The 20514-nt window shown below is 44.6% G+C and overlaps 1 protein-coding gene across 1 annotated transcript in view; it reads right to left on the minus strand.

Annotated features, from left to right (window-relative positions):
• Positions 1-500: 500 nt before the first annotated feature.
• The window catches only part of LOC147640635 (uncharacterized), a 31460-nt gene continuing 11446 nt past the window's right edge, over positions 501-20514 (minus strand). The window contains exon 3 of the mRNA XM_086813751.1: positions 501-790. Within this exon, the coding sequence (XP_086669877.1) occupies positions 654-790 (137 nt within the window). The 3' untranslated portion in view covers positions 501-653. The remainder of the gene's footprint in view (positions 791-20514) is intronic.

The raw sequence follows: 20514 nt of genomic DNA on the forward strand, positions 1-20514 counted from the left end.
GCTCTCAGACATTGATTCACATGGCCATCCATCTTTTCCTTGCTACTCTATAGTAAGCAGCTGTCAACTTTCTTTGCTTTTTGTGTTTTGGGACGACACTGCATGGTGGATGTATATTGAACCATTATTGTCTCATAGACCCTTGTGGTTTCTGCTTGACATTAACAACATTCTTGCATGGCCCCACCTCTTCATTTTCATCCACCTTGTCTTGCCTTCCATTTGTCCCCTTTCCCATCCCTTTCCCATCGCTTAAGCTCTGCTGCTCCTAAATTTTTTAGCAACCCTTTGGTCCATTCTTGATTCTTTAATCATTATGGTTAGGCACCATAACCAAGAATGCAAACCATACTTAGGCGACTACCTTTTAGTAAGTTAATACCACAAATCAAGGTTATTAAATAGCTTCTCATTAAAATCCAAGGTTCAGTCCTGCTTAGGAGCTAAAGTCCTGTGGAAGGAGCATAAAACCAGACAACATAAGATATATCGCCCACAAAAACCACAATCTTGAAAGCTCCCTTCAAGTCAAATACTATTATTCAGCTTGTTTTCAATACAATAATGGCACACAGTAACCAGGCAAGCTATGCAAACACTTGAGTAGAACACAAACAAGAATATTAGCAAGTTACAAAGATTCTTAAGACAATTTATGCCGCAAATGATTTTCCACAGCCACAAGTTGATGTCGCATTTGGGTTACTGAAAGAGAAACCTCCGCCGATAAGAGCATCACTATAATCCAGCTGCATCCCATACAGATATAGCAGGCTCTTTGGATCACAAACTGCCCATAAAAATAGAATCAGTCCATTAGGTCCCACAAAAAAAAGAGAGATTAATCACTCAAACAGAATATTAATATAAAACAAGTCACAAGGGTAAACGAAACAAAAAATAAATCACTCAAACATGCATGAAGCCATGCTATGTGCTATGAAGCTAAAGGGGAGAGGAAATGGGAAGGGACATGGTGGTAGGAGTGTCGGAGGGGATCTCGAGGACATCCCACTAGCCCCGAAATGGAGGTGGAGAAGTGGAGTGGTTGATGTTAAAGTTGGACAGATATTAGCATAGAAGACACGGGCAGGTCTACTGCAGGGTTTGGGCAGCATTAATAAGATGTTTATGCTGTGTGGATAGCCAAAATGTCACCGAAGCATCAAAATACAGGCCGTTGACATGCAAAAAACGTAACACGCAACCCCCCCCCCCCCCGCCCCCCGGCGCCCCCTTCAAAAAAAAAAAAAAAAGATGCGGCACTGTTGACATGGCACTAACATGTGGCAGGATAGCAGCGCGAGGCCACCTTACAGGCTTGGAATGGTATGACTAGCTTTTGGAAAGCAAAAAATTAAAAGCTTTTTAAATACTAAAAAGAGAAGAGCTTTTGTTATTATAAAGATGCTTTTTGGACTATAAGTGAGTTTTAAAGCGCTTTTTTGGCACCTGTTGAGACATGTATGAAGACAAGAGAGCTCTCTAGCTCTAAGAACTTGTACTCAAGACTCCTCCAAAGGGGTTTATCTAATATAAGTCGGAGGGGGGGTGTTACATAGCCCGTAGCGGCTACGGGGAGCTCAACCAGACTCCGAGACCACCGCAGCGTGGGCGGCGAGTGACCCGGGGTTCAAGGGAGAGGGCGCCCGGGCATAGTTCCACAGGCGCTCGGGTATGTGTGGGCAGGCAGGCCACCATATATACCCAACAGTGGGGAACCTTATCCCCATTCCCTCTCTTATGGCTGGGTGGTGATCCAGAGCTCTCCTCCTCCATCATCGACGCGTTGCTGCTACCGTAGCGTAACATTGGTATCAGAGCGGGGCTTCTTCGCATGAACCGGGCCGGGTCCACATTAAGGTTATATATATATATATATATATATATTACATTTGAATTGAAGAAACTTATCACATTATCCTTCTCTCTGTCAAGCTGGAAAAATCGAAAATACGTGGAGGAGAACGGCTGCACCATAGCTCTGTGTGAAGGGCAGCTTGAAGCTCTTGCTCTCGCTATCGTGAAGCTCTACTCCATTGCTCTCTCTCCCATCGTGTGGGCAGCAGCCGCCAAGGAAGCAAGGTTGACTAGGGTCGACTGTGTGGAGGGGAGAGGCCACCATAGCCACCAAAGGGAAGCAACTCAACTCTGCTTGTGTGCGCAGCAACCGGCCAAAAGGTTGAGCATGGCCAAAAGGTTGGAGGGAATCTCTCTCTCTCTCTTGGTACTTGACATGTGGCACACAGCGTAGCTCCAGGCCGCCCACATGCACGGCACCACCATCTTCATCACAACCAAAGGCCCCAAGCGGTGCACACGGCTTCGTGCACAAAGTAAACCACATCCACGACCACCATATCCAACAGCATTGCAGTCAACTCAATCAAGCAACGGCAACGGGTGTTGCTCACTGCGGCACCAAGCTCTTCACCGAATCAAACGAATCAAATGACGGCAACAACGGGTGCTGCTCACCGACCACCCTGTTCAAAAGTAGAAGCTGGCACCATTGTCTTCGTCTCCTCTCCTTACCCTCTCCACCACCACAGAGCACATGTGGGTGGTAACTCAATTGGGAGGTGGACTGGCCTGTAGTGTACAGGTTTGACAACCCACAAACGTACAAGGAGGTCAAGTAGGTAGCACAAGAAAGACACCATCATGAAATCCATCCATGCCGGAGATCGAATTCGTCGCCGTAACGTGCACGGCATCAACATTGGCCGGTACACTCTGGGTAGCTAGTTCCAATTTCTCCCCTATTATTTATTTATTTATCGCATTTTGTTATTTATCTGCAAAATAAAAATAAAAAGACCAAGACTTAGAAATCCGATTCCAGCATGTCTAGCGGGGGTAGTTCACCGCCGGCAGGTGGATTAGGGAGTTTTTCTCGTATGTTATCCTCCGTGTCGGGCCTCTCTCAGGCTGAGCTTGACCGTATACATCAAGTAGTGACCGCTCACCAAGCTGAGATGGTACGATCACCCTCGGGCTCACGAGAGGCCGAGGATGTTCCTATTGACGTAGCTCTTGATATTCCCCTGTCTGTAGATGACCCCATATGTCCCTCCGCAACGATAGACAATATGGAGTTAGTGAACGAGCAACCTCTGCAGGCTAACGACCCTAGCGATGACTACTACGTCGATGACCTTCTCAATGGGAAGAAGTACGGAGATGATTCTCTACGCACTCGTGTGGATGTAGAGGATGACGAGATAGGTATCTCGACAGGGTCCATTGTCCAGTTGTTTGCTAGGACAGTGCATTGGAGAAGAATCAAGCTGAGATTCTATTTGTGCTTAGGAGCATTCATGCCCATTTGGACGCTAGTCCTGGTACTCCTGTAGGGAGTGTAGCTGCACCGAGATCTGCGTAGAGGAGGGTAAATTTCTCTTCTACAGAGGATGTAGTGCCTCGAGTTGGGTCGCGGGCAATAGCGCATGTGAAGCAGTCTACAAAGACGGCTAATCTTCTCAAGGATCTCAAGCTACCGAGCTTTGGAGGAGAGGAGATAGAACGCAGTAAGGACTCAGTAAATATCTTTCTGCAAAGGTAGTCAGATATTCACAACCTTAGACAGTCGCCAGAAATTGTGAGGCCCGTAGAGGCCAGCCTGTCATTGACAAGCAGGGCGTACAAATGGTGGATAAGTTTGGCCGAGAGTGCCAGACTTCCGAGCACCTAGGTAGATTTCGAAACGTTGTTTCGAAAAGAGTTTTAGCCTGTGAATGAGTTGTGCGTGATTGGGATAAGTGCTCAATGCGTGATATTTCCCTCACCCAGTACACCTCCAACTACCACAAGATTGTGTTAAAATTAAAGTGAATCGATGAATTCCAGACTTTACGTGGATTCATGAGAGGCTTACACCCAAATTATGAGACTTTTGTAGAGCCTAAGCAACCGACGGATTTCAGTGAGGCCATAAAATATGCGCAAATTTATGACGACATTTCACATCGCTCTAAATCCGGGCTTAGCAAGACAACTGAGGGTAAAGAGGGCTACAGCTTTAAGAAGAAATTCTTTCGAGGCGATAGGAGGCAAGGGAGCCAAGGTGAGCAGCAAAGAGGGCTGACTGGACTCTGGGCGAAGAAATCGTGCCGTTTTCGAGAGAAGCCAATCTAAATCCACAAAAAAGAAGCAGTACGATAAAGCTAAAAAAGAAAATCTATGCTTTAACTATTTGGAGGCTGGACATAGCAAAGCAGCATGTCCAAAGCTGGGAGCTGGAGGTAGTTCCAGCGACACCAAGAAGGATGGTAAATCCTCTCGACAGTTACATTCTATCTAACGGTTACCTCTTAGTTCTGCAAAGTTCAGAGAGGTAACTGTCGGACATACGGATAGTACCCACGCTTGTTGTGTTACCCAAGCAATGTGGTAGCCATCAGTAGGACCACATGATTTGGTCCATTTGGATGGCTAGATAGATGGCCGTAGAGTCACCATCATGATAGATGATGAAACCGCCCACAATTTTCTTAACTACGCACTAGTTAAGAAGTTGCGGCTGCCAGAGACTAAGTCTGACCATAAGTATACAGTGTCGTTAGCTAATGGTCATGACAAAAATGTTTGGGACACAATGGTCTTGGGGGTGCCTTCAACTATGCAAGGCTATGAGGCCAGTTTGGATTTCCAGATCATGTACTTGGCTAGAGCAAATATTTATCTAGGCACGGAGTGGTTATATAACCTCGGCCCTACCCTAAGTCGTAGCTACCAAGACAATAGCCTAGAGTTTGCGCATGAGGGGAGATTAGTGAGGCTACAGGGTGAGCGTGAGGTACCAACTGCACCCCTTATTTCGTCCCTAGAGTTGTGACGTGCCATCGACATCGACGATATACAGCGAGTATATATTTATACTCTCTTGCGTCAATTTATTTCCGTAGATGAAAGAAATATAATTGATAAAGTTTCCATTGTTAAAACTAATTTACGTTGTGATAACTTAAATGGCCTTGGTCGAGACCACTGTTTTCTAAAACTTGTTTTACCTTCTTGTGAATAAAACGTAAATACCAAGACTAAAATTGAGCCAATAAACAAAAGTACACAGTTGCTTTGAGTGATTTATTACGAGAGTTTAGAGATGTGTTTCTCGATGATCTCCCAAAGGGTGTTCCAGTGTCTAAGGAGCTTGACCATGGCATTAATGTGCTACCTAGGTCAAAACCTATAAGCAAACCTACTTACAGGTTAAGCCACTCCGAGGTAAAGGAAGTGACGACAGTTAGCTGAGTACATGAAGAAAGGGTTTATATGACGGAGTTCTTCACCATAGGCATCACCCATTCTTTTGATAAAAAAGAAAGATGGTTCTTTGCGGATGTGCATAGACTACCGTGCTCTTAATTAAATTACGATTAAGAACAAATACCCAATGCCACGCATTGATGAGTTATTTGACCAACTTAATGGTGCGAAATACTTTTCTAAGATTGATCTTAGATCGAGGTATCACCGAGTTAAAACAAGGGAACATGATATTCCCAAGACCGCAGCTAATCATGCCGTTCGGCTTGACGAATGCTCCAGCGACATTTATGACGTTGATGGACAAGGTTTTACGTCCATATTTGAAAAAATTCGTAGTAGTTTTCTTTGACGACATACTTATATATAGTAAGTCAAAAGAAGAACACTTGTAGCATTTGCGCACTGTGTTCAAACTCCTCAAGGGAAATAAGCTATTTAGAAAGAAATCCAAAAGCGAATTTTTTGCTAAGGAGATCCACTATTTAGACCATATTGTCTCCACGGATAATCCGCAGATGGACCCTAAGAAGGTGGATGCCATTGTCAGACGGCCTGAACCTAGAAATCTCATGGAACTGCAGATTTTTCTAGGTATGTCGGGATTCTACCGATAGTATGTAAAGGACTACACAAAGATTGCAGTCCCCTTAACCGATGAGTTGAGGACAAAGGATAAAACTATTCGTTGGGGGGATCCTCAAAGAAGAAGTTTTGAGAAGCTCAAGGTGGCCATCACAACGGCACCAAGATTGAGCATTGTGGACCCCAATGAGCCATTTGTTTTGGAGACAACGCCTAGTGGAGAGGCCATTGAAGGGTTTTATTACTAAGGGGATGCCCTGTTGCATTTAAAAGAAAAAAGCTTGACCATGCCCAGCGTAACTACTCGGCTTATGAGCGAGAGTTACTTGTGATTGTTCATGCTCTTAAAACGTGGCGACGTTACTTGTATGGCGCTACTTTTGAGGTCCGAACGGACCATGAAAGTCTGAAATGGCTTTCTAGTCAGGTGAGTAGAAAGGTAGAAAAGCTCAGTGGATGGAGCTCCTACACTTAAACTCCGTTACAATAGAGGTAAATTTAACATAGTAACCGATGCGTTGAGTCACATGCCAAAGATAAACGAGTTACATTTCACCACCTTCAAGAGTGATCTCTTGGAATCTCTACATGGTTTATATAAGCATGATTTATCATTTTCAAAGATATGGCACACTATATGCGGCCGCACTTATAGATAGCAACAACCACCTCCCTCGTCAGAAAAGAGTACTAGTCCAGAGAGATTAGTCGAGGTTTCTACGAAAGAGGAGCGAGTGCTGGTCCGGAGCGACTAGACGAGTCTCTTGGGTTATGTACCGACACGGAGAGCTCGGGGATGCACCCTTCACAACCACTTGACATTGGTTCATTTGGGGGTGATAAAGTTCATCGGGGGGAAAGTATAAACACTATTCCATAGACGATGAGTATCTGCTCTACAAGGATAGAGTTTGCGTACCAACTATTGGGGATTTCGGACCGAAATTCTTATAGAAAGTCACGATAGTCAGAGTGTTGGTCATCCCGGGATACAAAAGACCTATGCACTAGTCAAAAGACAACTTTATTGGCCTAGTTTGTTTAAAGGAGTCCAGGACTTCGTGCTGAAATGCAAGAAGTGTCAGGTCAATAAACATGAGCGCCTCAAAGTTGGAGGTTTGTTGCATTTATTGGATATTCCCAAAGAGAAATGGGAAAGTATTTCCATGGATTTTATCACTTGTTTACCTAGAATGAATCGAGGGAATGATTCAGTTTGAGTAGTGGTTGACCGATTGATCAAGATGGTCAAGTATATATCTACTAAAAAAACGGTGAAAACTCCTTAGTTAGCTAGGTTGTTCACATCGAACATCTCTACAAGCTATACGGCCTGCCTGTAGATATAGTTTCGAATAGGGATAGAAAATTCGATAGTCACTTTTGGAGGAAAGTCTTCAAAAAGTTTGACACTACTCTGAGTATGAGTACAGCTGATCATGCACAGTCTAATGGTCAGACTGAGAGAGTCAACCAAGTGTTAGAAGACATGCTTCGAGTGTATGCTAGTAAAAAGCAATCCGATAAATACTTGCAACATTTGGAGTTTGCTTATAATAGTTCGAAACATTCAACGACTGGATTCAGTCCAGTATGGATTCCAGCTGAGATCTCCTATAGCTGTAGGACTAGAGAAGGAGAAGTTGCAGTCTGTCAAGGAGTTCCTTGCAAACATGCAAGATATGCTACAAGCAGCAAAAGATAGCATACGTAGTGCACAAGATCATGCGAAGACATATGCATACAAGGGTCGTAGAGAAGTGGCATTTGAAGAAGGTGACTTCGTATATATGAAAGTCTCTACGAAGTCGGAGACTTTAAAGATGGGAAAGTGTCAAAAACTTTCACCTAGATATTGCGGTCCCTTTAAAATTCTTAAGAAGGTTGGTGGATCAGCGTACAAACTTGAGTTGCCAAAGAGCTGAGTTCATCCTGTTTTTCATGTCAATAGACTGCGAAAAAACGTTGATCAAAAGGAGAATGTAGTTTCTCCAAGCATTTTGGTGGAGTTGACAGAGCCACCATCTCTTCCACATGAACCTGAGAGGATTCTCGAATTTAGAGATCGGAACACGAGGCACATTATGTATCGAGAGGCGCTTGTTAAGTGGAAGGATCCCGAGGATGAGGCGTCTACGTGGGAGGGCTTGAGTATGCTAACCAAGAACTTTTGGGAGTTCGTTTTTGTGGACGAAAACTCTTCTTAAGGGGGGAGTAATATTACGTAGCTCGTAGTAGCTACGGGAAGCTTGATCGGACTCTAAGACCGCCCACCGGAGCATGGGCGACGAGCGCTCCAGGGTTCGGAGGAGAGGGCATCCGGGTGTAGTTCCACGGGCAGTCGAGTATATGTGGGCAGGTAGGCCACCATATATACTCGGCCCTCTACCTCCCTTGCAAACCGTCGTTGAGAGACCCGATGAGAGCCTCAACCTGTGGGTTGAATGGGAGAATTAATTAGGGTTAGAGTTCATGTGGGAGACATACACACAGAGAAGCAAGGGAGAGAGAGAGAGAGAGAGAGTTGTGGGGATAAGTCAACTCATAGGAATGAGTGTGTGACTCCCCTATCACACATGTATATTGCACTAGTACACATAGTGCACTTAGTACATTAAAAGTACTAAGTGTACTATGTACTATAACTTATGGGCTTGTACACACCACAAGGGTGGGCATAATGCCTTTACCCCAACAACCTCCCACTTAAAGGCAAGGTGCCCTTAAATGAAGGAAAAGAAAAAAACAGCATGTACATGATAATATACAAGGCCATATCAAGGCTGAAACTGGCCTCATCCAATGCCCATCACCAGGGTTGGCCATGTATCTACTAACCACTCCCACTGCAAATGCAATGTCCGGCCTGGTAGCAACCATGGCATACATGAGACTGCCACAAGCTGAAGCATACGGAATCTTGGTCATATTAGCCCTGTCACTATCCGACTGTGGGCTGTCCATAGCACTGAGTTTCATATATGGAGGCAAAGGAGTACTAGTCTTCGTCCCCCCGTCCATATTGAACCTCTGCAAAACTTTGCCAATGTATTCCTTCTAAGACAAATACAACACATGCTGATTTCTGTCCCGAAGTATCCGCATACCCAAAATGTGATTTGCATCACCCAAATCCTTCATATCAAAGGTCTGATGTAGCCTCTTCTTCAAGGCATCCATCTCTTTACGAGATTTCCCGGCAATCAACATATCATTAACATACAAGATGAGGATCAATAGACTGCCATCCAAAGCTTTCTTGGTGTATAAGCAATGATCTATGTCACTTCTCCTGAAATCCTGGGATTTCATGAATGTATCAAATTTATGATACCATTCCCTTGGTGCCTGTTTGAGCCCATAAAGACTCTTTTTCAGCTTGCATACAAGCTTCTCCTTTCCATTCACTACATAACCCTCTGGCTGTTGCATATATATCTCCTCATGGAGATCACCGTGAAGAAAAGCAGTCTTCACATCCATCTGAATCAAATCCAGATCATCATGAGCAACCAAAGCTAATACAGCTCTAAGTGTGGTCATTTTGACCACTGGAGAGAAGATCTCATCAAAGTCCACACCATATTCCTGCTTGAAGTCCTTAGCCACTAACCTGGCTTTGTATCTTGGCTTTGCATCTGGTGCAACTTTGAGCCTGTAAACCCACTTGCATGGCAAAACCTTTTTGCCTGCAGGCAAATGCACCAACTTCCATGTTCCATTTTTGTGCAGAGAATCCATCTCTGACTTCATGGCACGCTCCCAAAGAGCCTTGTCTGCCCTCTGTAAAGCCTCCTTATAACATGAGGGCTCCCCACAGTCAGTAAGCATCAAGTAGTCAACCCCTGGAACAAACCTGTCAGGGGCTCTGGAGGGTCTTGTGGACCTCCGTACCCAATGACCATCATTTGCAGGTTGCTGTCCAGCCTGCATATCACCTATTGGTGGCTTCTGTTCCATGCCATAAGGCTGAAAAATCATGCCCGGTATCTCCTCTAACTGTGGTATATCCATAGGGATATCTTCTGCCATCTCTGGCTGTCCATTTGGACCATTTTCAGCACCATTTAAGGGCTGGTTTTGCTGCTGTAATGGCTGATTTACAGCCCTTGGTTGTTGTCCATGATGTCCATCATCATCAAAGATGACTCTGCTAGGCTCCTGTTGCCTTGCAGGCTCCTTATACATGCATGTTTCATCAAAAATGACATCATTGCTGCGTATAATCTTTCTATTCCACTGGATCCCAAAGTCTATACCCCATTTCACCTCTGTCACCATATCCTAGGAATATGCATTTGTGAGACTTAGGATCAAGTTTGGTGCGCATTTCCCTGCGTATGTGCACGTACGCAACGCAACCAAACACTCTCAAGTGCTTGTATGACGGAGGCTTCCCTGTCCATACTTCTTCTGGCACTTTTCCACCAAGCCTCGTGTTAGGTGACCTGTTTATAAGATGAACGGCTGTCATAACAGCTTCAGTCCAAAAACCATGAGGTAACGCAGCATGTGACAACATAGAACGGACCTTCTCCTGAATGCTCCTGTTCATCCTCTCTGCTGTCCCGTTTTGTGGAGGATCGTAAGGAGTAGAGAGCTCCCTCTTGATGCCTTTAGCATCACAAAAGTCCTGAAACTGTTTGGACATATACTCTCCACCATTGTCGGAACGCAAAGCCTTCAGTGTTTTGCCAGTTTGATTCTCAACAAGAGCAACAAACTTCTCAAACACTGAGAATGTATCACTCTTCAAATGAAGAGGATAGACCCACACCTTGCGTGTGGCATCATCAATAAAAGACAATATTTTGCCCCTCCCAAAGAAAGCTGAGGCATCTCACATACATCTGTATGCACAAGCTCTAACTGAGCATCTTTCTGTCCAAGAGCTTTCTTGTGGGGGCACTGGAGTTGCCTGCCATATATACAATGCTCACAAAACTGAAAACTTGAAAACTTTAGAGAAGGCAAGTAACCAAAACGAGACAATTGCTCCATTCCTTTGACACTCATGTGTCCCAACAGGCTATGCCACATAGAGATTTCCGGCAGCTCAGTTGCATTTACATTAGCATGGTGACAAACACATGCATGCATGAAGTAAAGAGTGTCCACCTTAGAGCCTCTGGCAACAACCAGTGAGCCCTTACTAATCTTCCACTTTCCACGACCAAATGTGGTAACATAATCAGCATCATCAAGCTGTCCAGTAGAAAGCAGGTTCTTCTTGATCTCAGGCACATGCCTGACATCATGGAGCATAAGCTGTGAGCCATCTGAAAACACAAGCCTCACATCACCTCTGCCAAGAATCTTGCATGCATGGTTATCACCCAAATAAACTACTCCTTCATTGCCAGCAGTATACCTGACAAACAAGTCTCTGCAACCTGTGACATGAAAGGAGGCACCTGAATCAATGATCCATGAGTGCATACCATGACCATCTCCTGTAAGAAGTGAATGGGCATCAAGTGAAGACGTTAATAGGACCTCATTCTCACTGTCACCTGCATGTGACACATTGATTTCTTCAATCTTGACTCCACTTTTGCCCTTTGGCTTTACATCTTTGGCTTCATCTTTGTCTTTGTCTTTGCCTTTTCCCTTTTTCTTTTGATCATTTTTCCATTTGTAGCATTGCTTTTTGATGTGTCCCTTCTTGTCACAATAATGGCATTCCAAGTCCTTTTTGGAGCGAGACTTGCTCCTTCCCCGTTCTTGGCTTTTACCCCTTTGCTGGGATCTCCCACGTGCATTCATTGCATTTGACTTTCCAACAGAGTTGTTTTTCCTGTTCATCTCTTCTTGAAGAAGAGCACCCTCAACATCTGCATATGACAGCATAGCATTCGAATTGCTAGTGGCTGTCCTGAATGTGTCCCAACTCTCTGGCAAAGTACATAAGAGAAAAGTGGCTTTGAACTCATCGTCCATTACCAACTTTTGATTGATAACTTGGCTGACAATACCATTAAACTCATTTAGATGGACTGCCATAGACGCCCCTTCCTTCATCTGAAGACCTATGAGTTTCTTCAACCAATACACTTTGCTTGAGGCACTTTACTGGGCATACAAGTCCTGCAATCTCTGCCACATTCCCCAAGCTGTCTTCTCTTCACGAATGCTGAAAAGTAAAGAGTCTGACACAGACAACATGATAGTAGATCTTGCCAGCTCATCCATATCTTCCCACTCTTCAGCAGTAAGAGAAGCGGGCATTACACCCCTTTCTTTGATAGGCTTGTGCTGCTTTTTTTGGAGCAACACATTATAGCACTGGGTTTGCCAAATATCATAGTTATGTGAGCCTTGATGTGAAGCAATGAAGAGCTCTCACCTATGGTTGCCATAGCAATATGCAACCTGTCAAACAGTCAATGCCTGACTCCCTGCAAGATGTGCAAACACTGCACCAAAAGCACACAAAGTGCTCACAGTTGTTCTCCCAAAGTTTATCTCCCACTGCGGAAGCACGAATGCAACTTTACTCCCACTGTATGTGATGAAATCACCAAAATCTGATTGCTGCAGATTTAGGACAGCACCTTAAATGTGCTCTGTTCCCCTTCCAAAGTACTGTACAGCAGTACTAAGTGCTCACCAATGATGTACCAAACCTGTACCGGCAAGTACAGCAGCTGAAATTGAACCTTTTGCTCACTCAAATCAATGTGCAGCCATGCCAAAACTTGTACAAAGCTGTACCAAATCTGTACCAGCAGGTACAATAGCAATAAATGCTCTCCTGGCTGTCCAAATGAGTGAAAATCAGACTTTTACAGTCACGACCACTGCATACAACAGTCCCAAACAGAAATTGGGCAAAAGCCCCTTGACTGCAAGTGGATTTCTGAGGATTCAAAGCATAAGTCTTGCCTGCTGCTTTGCCAAGCTCAACAAGCATAAAATCTTGAAAAGCCCCTTGATTTAAGATCAATTTCTGATCATACATGGTACATTGACGCACATGAAGGCATCCAGAGTCTTCACAGTGCTTCCCCCTGGCCACATATACATCCAATACATGAAAGCCCCTTGATTTACAGGCACATTGAGTGCTTGACAGGCATCAACACATTGCCCAAAGCATCAAATGCGAGTGCCTGCATGCAAATCAATCCAATCGGCACAAAAGCCCCTTGATTTGCACTGCAATTTGCTGCAATTTTGCCCGAATGTGCGATTTCTCACATCATACAGCATGTATGAATGCTTAATTGCACAATTACATCAAAAGCCCCAAATTTCGACATCCAATTTCCTGCAAATTGATCCTGATTGTGACCAATGTCACCCAATTTTGCTAATTTTGCTCAAAAATTGAGCAATTTGGCACCTGTACCTGCTCAATTGATGATTGTACCTGCTCAATTGCAAATCCCAAAAGAAATTGAAGCAAATACCTCGTAATTTCCGATTGCAGAAAAAGGGGAGGCGTCGAATTTGCTCTGATGAGGTGCTGCTGCAGAAATCTGTGCTGATGAAGGACTCCTCACGCTTACCAGTTGTACGAATAGCTGGCTGCTGCTGCTGTGAAGCGCTGGCTGCGCCTAGTTGGCTGGGCAGCCCACGTCTGTTGACTGCCTACGCCCAGCTGCTGTCACGGCTCACCGAGATGATGTGGAGCGAAGCGAATTTGCGAAGGGCCAGCGGTACACGGCTCACCGAACCTGGCGGCTATAGAGGCTCACTCGAGCTCGCCTTCACGGGGACACGTAACGCCCACGCTCACCGCATTGCTGCCTTCGCCGCCTCCGCCTAGTAGCGCTACACGCCTTGTGGCCAGGAACGCCTCGCTTATTCACGCGGACCACCACCACGCCTACGAGCAAGCCTGCCTGCATGCGCTGTTGTGCGCTAAGGCTGCCGTCGACCTTTAGCCTTTTCCGCCCACCTGCCTGCGACCTTCTACAGTCGACGTGCTGCTGTCTTGCGTGTCCGCCTTCATTGGACGCCTGGCTGCTCAGCACTGACACGCCTGCCCTTCGCCTAAGTATGGACGTGTGCTGCTGCTCCAAGGAATATTGGGCTGCTGCTCGAAGACGCGGGTGTGAGTGGGCGTACCAGAGTTCTTCGAGGAAGGTAACAGCTATCCAAACTTAGCTCCTGCAGGTCTCTGCAGTTCTGAAGAAGCGAGAGGTGAGAGCTCAGCAGGTCTCTGCAGTTCTGATTGCCAAGGCTCTGATACCAGTTGAATGGGAGAATTAATTAGGGTTAGAGTTCATGTGGGAGACATACACACAGAGAAGCAAGGGAGAGAGAGAGAGAGAGAGTTGTGGGGATAAGTCAACTCATAGGAATGAGTGTGTGACTCCCCTATCACACATGTATATTGCACTAGTACACATAGTACACTTAGTACATTAAAAGTACTAAGTGTACTATGTACTATAACTTATGGGCTTGTACACACTATAAGGGTGGGCATAATGCCTTTACCCCAACATCGGTATGTGGGACAAGAGGACGAGGACCCAGGCCACATCTATACAAACAAAAAAAATATTATGAAATGAAGACTTCCCGGCTCATTAAGTCAATTGACCCCGGGAATCATCTCATTAAGAAAGCATGTAAGCTGTTATGCAAGCCGGGAATCATCTCATTCCCGGCACTATGCGTTATGCAAGCTTTATGCAAGCCGTTACGCAAGCCTTGCATAAAGCATTATGCATTAGGCCTTATGCATAAAGCTTGTGCGCATAAGGCCTCATGTTTAAGTCCTCATACTTTATGCTTTATGATTTATGCATAAGGCCTTATGCATAGTGCTTTATGCATAAGGCCTCATGCTCAACCATCCCACATGTCTTGGAATCCCCACAAGTGCCCGAACAAGAACTTATGTCTAAGAGGATGAATCTCCATGCTATGGGAGAGGAACAATCAGTGACTTCACGCCATGCAGGAATACCTCATGTAGCCCGTGAAGGATACAATGTTTATGGCAGTGGTCAAAATGTATGTCAAATGCCATTGCCGGCTGAAAATGTGCATGCACAACATGCAACATGGGCTGCAATTTTTTGTTGGTGCAGGTATTCCGCGTATCTCTCATGCCACTCATGCCTTCGAGTGTGCTCGTGAGGGAGAAGTTATGGCTGAAAATGTATCAATGCATGTTGAGGGGCAGCCATGTCTCATGCTTACAGGGCACATGTATCTATGCCTTATGCATCACCTTTTGGTCCAAAAATGATGCCAGTCACAGGGGCTGTCCCAATGGACAAACATGGGGGAAAACATATTGAGATGCACACACATGCATCAAAGTCTCGTGACTTCAAAGCCGGAGACAAATCTGTGAAGTTTGACACATATCATGGGGAATATGATGCATCAAAGGTACTTGCTTTTATTGCCCAGTTTGATATTGCTTTCAGTGATGAGGATTTCACTCAGAAATCCATGATCCGGCATGTAAGCATGTTCATGAAAGGCACTCCTGCCCATTGGTGGCTCACGGAAAAATTCTTACCGAATCCTGTTAGATCATGGGAAGAGTTCAAGGAGAGATTCTTTGCTCAATTCTTGCCTCCCAATGCATTGAATGAGATAACAATGAAGTGGGATTGGGTAAAGCAAAATGAGGGAGAATCGGTAAATGCATATGTGCAAAAGTTTTGGAAAGTGCTCTTGGAGGTGTCTCCATTTATGCATGTCACCGAGGCGGAAAGGAAGAGAAGGTTTCAATCGGAATTGCAACCTGTGTACAAAGCGGGATTACAAATGTATCCTGGTCATACCTTACACCAATTAATCCCAGCCGCCACCGAGCAATTGGAACTCAAATTGAGTCGATCCAATAAGACTAAACTCTCATTTCAAGAAGGCAAAGAGAGAGCTGTCCAAAACCTGCAAAATGATGGACAGCCACCTAAAAGGGACCAAAACCAAGCCAAATCAGGTCCAAAAGCTGAAAATAACTTTGCTAAAAAGCGCCCTTATAAGCCGGCAAACTTTGGTCTTAGTGCTGAGAAGAAGCAATATATGTGTGAAGGCAAATGCTTTACTTGTGGCAGCATTGAGCACATGGCAAGAGCATGCCCAAATAAGACGAACAAAGCTGAAAATGCTAATGTACCGAAGCCTAATGTGCATATAGTGCCGGATGTGCAGGGCAACACTTCACATGATAGCGAAGATAGGGTTGTATGCAAAGCTTGGGGACAACTCAAAGATCAGCCCGCTTTGTTCATTTTTGGTGATTGTGCATCTGAGAATTTCATATCCACTCAGATGGCAGCTGCTTTGGGTATTGAAGTGGAGGACATGGGTCCTCAAATTGAAGCAAGGGCTGCCTTTGTTGGTAGAGAAGTGCAGGTCATGCCTATTTTTGGCAAGTTGCGCATACACATTCAAGGCTATGTGGATCATGAGGATTTTCTTGTGGCGCCTTTGAATGGCTGTGATGTATTGCTTGGAAAGCCTTGGCATACACGTATTGATCCGTGCAAGGCTTACAAGACTAACAGGATCACCTTCATGATAAAGACCGAGAACATGTAATTGATGCTGGTGAAGAGGGTGATACTATTCCCCTTGTATCTCATATACAAATTAAGAAAGTAATGAAAAAGAGTGTTTTTGCGTACTTGATTTTTGTACGAGACCATGCTGAGGAAAATAATGTACATGTAAACACTCTTAGTAATGATAGGCTGAAATTTTTGCAAGAGCACAATGATTATTTTGCTGATGAGTTACCAAATGAGTTACCACCTGTACGACCAGAAGATCATCGCATTGATCTTGTGCCGGGTAGCTCACCACCTAATAGGCCAGCCTATCGTGTAAGTGCATCCCAAAAAGAGGAGATCATGAAGCAAGTAAATGAGCTTCTTGAGAAGGGTTTGGTTCAGCCAAGCTCTTCCCCATATTGTTCACCTGTCCTCTTGGTTCAAAAGAAGGATGGATCCTTTCGTATGTGTGTGGATTATAGAGCTTTGGATAAGCTTACCATCAAGAATCAGTTTCCGATTCCACGCATAGATGACATCCTTGATAAGTTGGATGGATCGGCATGCTTTAGCCGAATTGATCTCAAGAGTGGATATCATCAAGTGCGTGTAGTACCTGAGGATGTACACAAAACTGCTTTCAAGACAGCATTTGGGCTTTATGAGTATCTTGTTATGCCTTTTGGTCTTACAAATGCCCCGGCTACATTCAATAGAATGATGGATCGCATATTCCGTGGGTACAGGAAATTTACAGGTGTCTTCTCTGATGACATCCTAGTCTTCTCGAAGACCGAAGAAGAGCATAAAGCTCATTTGGCTATTGTTTTTGAAGAGCTCCATAAGCATAAACTCTTCATAAATGCAAAGAAGAGTGAGTTCTTCTTGTCAGAGATACATTATCTTGAGCATATTGTGTCCAAAGATGGAGTGCGGATGAATCCTGCAAAGATTGATGCAATTCGGAATTGGCCCCAGTTGAGTTCGGTGCATGAGATCCGTAGTTTTCTTGGATTATGCTCTTACTACCGCAGGTTCATTCGACACTTTGCATGGATTGCTTCTCCTTTACATGATTTGACAAAGAAGAAGGCCGTGTTCAAATGGACTAATGTAGAGAGAGATGCATTCCTCAAATTGAAAGATGCAACTACTCATGGTCCAGTGTTGATTGTTCCGGATTTGCAAAAGCCTTTTTGTGTGGAATGTGATGCATCTGGAAATTGCATAGGAGCTGTCCTTAATCAAGAGGGACATGCCGTGGCTTATGAGAGTCGCAGATTGCAGGGTGCAGAGCTATCTCTTGGCATTTATGAGAAAGAGCTCTTGGCTGTAATTCATGCACTTACTATATGGAAACATTACCTTCTTGGGACTAATTTCACTGTGAAAACAGATCACCAGAGTTTGAGGTATTTTCTTACTCAAACTAAGTTGTCAGAGAAGCATATGAGGATGGCCAATTTCCTCTCTATGTTTCATTTTCAGATCTTGCACACCCCAGGAAAGAAGAATGTAGTGGCCGATGCATTGTCACGAAAGCCGTATGTAGCAACTATCTCAGTTGCCTCTCATGGGGACTTGTCTACCATGCATGATTTGTATCATACACATGCTGATTTTGAGGCAATTATCTTTCATGAGATAACCCTCTTTGATCACATATGAGGCATGTGCATGACCAGCCATCAAATCAGCCCAAATAGTGGTGGTGTCTGACATGAGGCAAAAGGTTTTGGATGAGTCTTCCATATGCTGGTCATAGAGGCATAATGCCTACTACACACATGATTGAGCGGTATTTCTTTTGGCCAGGTATGCGGAAGGACATAGAGGCACATGTACGTGCATGTATCACCTGTCAAAAAGTCAAATTTGATAGGCAAAAGGCACCAGGTTTGCTTCAGCCATTGCTTATTCCCACGCAACCATGGGAAAGTATTACAATGGATTTCATTATGGACTTGCCACGTACCCAAAAGGGTAATGATGCAATTTGGACAATTGTGGACAGGTTTAGTAAGCAAGCTCATTTCTTGCCGGTCGAAAAGACCATCAAAGCTGAGCATATGGTTAAAATATATCTTGCACAAGTGTTCAAACATCATGGAATGCCGAAGTCCATTGTGGGGGATAGAGATCCCAGGACTACAAGTCTCTTTTGGCGGGCCTTATTTAATAATATAGGCACCAAATTGGACTTCTCATCAGCTTATCACCCTCAAACGGATGGGCAAAGTGAGGCTGCAAATTCAGCCGTGTTGGATCTCTTGAAATGTTATGTGGCGGATCAGAAGTCTTCTTGGGAGAAGTACTTACCGCTTGTGGAATTTGCATACAACAACACGATACATGCATCTACGAGAAAGGCCCCATTTGAGATTGTTTATGGTGCGGACAGTCATTGCAAGGTCACAAGACAAGCATAAAAAGGCTGCCGACAAGCATAGAAGGCAATTGGATGTTAAAGAGAATGATTGGGTATTGCTGAAATTTGAGAAAGCAGGCCTGGCAAAGAGAGTGCATATCCTAAGCTTGCAACCAGGTACTATGGGCCTTTTCGAGTGATCGAGAAGATCAATGAAGTGGCTTTCAGATTGGCATTACCTAGTCATTGGCACATACACAATGCTTTTCATGTGAGTCCCCTTCGCAAGTATGTAGGGCCGGAGCCCAGTGAAATGGTCATTGAGGATCCACCACAAGTGGATGAGCTTGAGGAGATCTTGCAGCCAGAGCAGATTGTGTATCACAAGGAACGCAAGCTTGCTGCAGGCAAAGTTGTGAGGCGTTACCTGGTGAAGTTTAAGAACTATCTTCCCATTGATGCTAAATGGGTAGATGAAGCTTTGGAGATTGCCCGCAGTTACTACAGGCATATTTGGATGCATTTCAGTTGCGGACAACTGTTTAGAAGCGGAGGGGAATGTCACCATTTGGCCAACTCTTGCTTTCACACTATGTACATATTGGATTGGTGTCCATGGCTTATGGAATGTGCCTATGCATGTGATTGACACGTGTCATGCTGTATAGTTGGATATGATATTCCGCTGGGACTTGATGTTATCATGCCCGGAATATCTGGAGGACTTGGCTTTCCGCTGGGACTTGTGCCTTTGTGTACATGCCCGGAAATGCCTGGAGGATTGGCTTTCCACTGGGTCTTGTATAGCATATACTTGCCTGGAAACGCCTAGTCTTATATGGTTTCATGAACGGAAATTGCTCATGCCAATGTTGCATTGCATAGCATCTTTATGTGCTTGCCTGCAAATGAAATTGCATGCTGTTTTCATGCCTGCATCACCTATGTGTAGTTATGGGATAAGGGACGCCCGCCCGTGAACCGTGCGTGTGAAACTGTCTGCTGACATGGTTGTGTGGCATGTGAACAGGTGGTAAGTATTACCCAATCTAGGCTGAAAAAGCCCTTAGGACTTGGCCAATATTTATAAGTGAGTGCATTCCCACTTCATTAAAGTTTGGGCGCCCAAAAGTCACTTATAAATTATGGCCGCTTCCAAGTTCACACTCACTGAAGTTCCGAGGCGGACAAGACTCAATGTCCAGGACCTAATCCTCCCTTTTTACTCATAAATGGGCATCTCCCCATGTCCCTTCACCTGATTGGACCCCGATTCACTTACTTATTAAGAGAAAATTCGTGTTTTCTCTTCATGAGGATTTTTGGAGGCTGAAAACTCTGTTTTTCCACCATTTCTCTCCATTTCCAAGCTCTCCATAGCCATACCCAACTTTCTAGGGTGTTTTCCAAGCTTCCAAGAGTGTTTCCAAGTGCTAATCACTCTCCTACTCACTCCCAATGATACTGAAATTCAGCAAAACAGCTCTCATTTTTGCTGTAATTTCTGGTTCTTTTGCTGAAAACCCTAATTTCAGCCTTCCTTTCTCAAGTTGAACCATAGGGGAAGCTTTCCTAGGGTTCCCCTCATCCTCTTGAAGACTTTTGTCACGAAGGATTGTGGCAAATCGAAGATATCAACACTCCTAAAGCTTCCAACGTGAAGGCTTCCGCTTGCAACAACTTCTATGAAGACTGGTAAGCTAATTGGACAATGTGCTGTCATTACTTATTCAGTAGAAGGGCAGGACTCCTTGTTTAGCCGCCCTGTGTAGTATTTCTCTTGTCCTACGTGCTCTTGAAGATGTTGCTACCTTGCTTGGT

The sequence above is a fragment of the Cibotium barometz genome, chromosome 2 (genome assembly GCF_041138505.1).
Source record: "Cibotium barometz isolate CiBa-2024 chromosome 2, ASM4113850v1, whole genome shotgun sequence".
NCBI classification, from domain to species: Eukaryota; Viridiplantae; Streptophyta; class Polypodiopsida; order Cyatheales; family Cibotiaceae; genus Cibotium; species Cibotium barometz.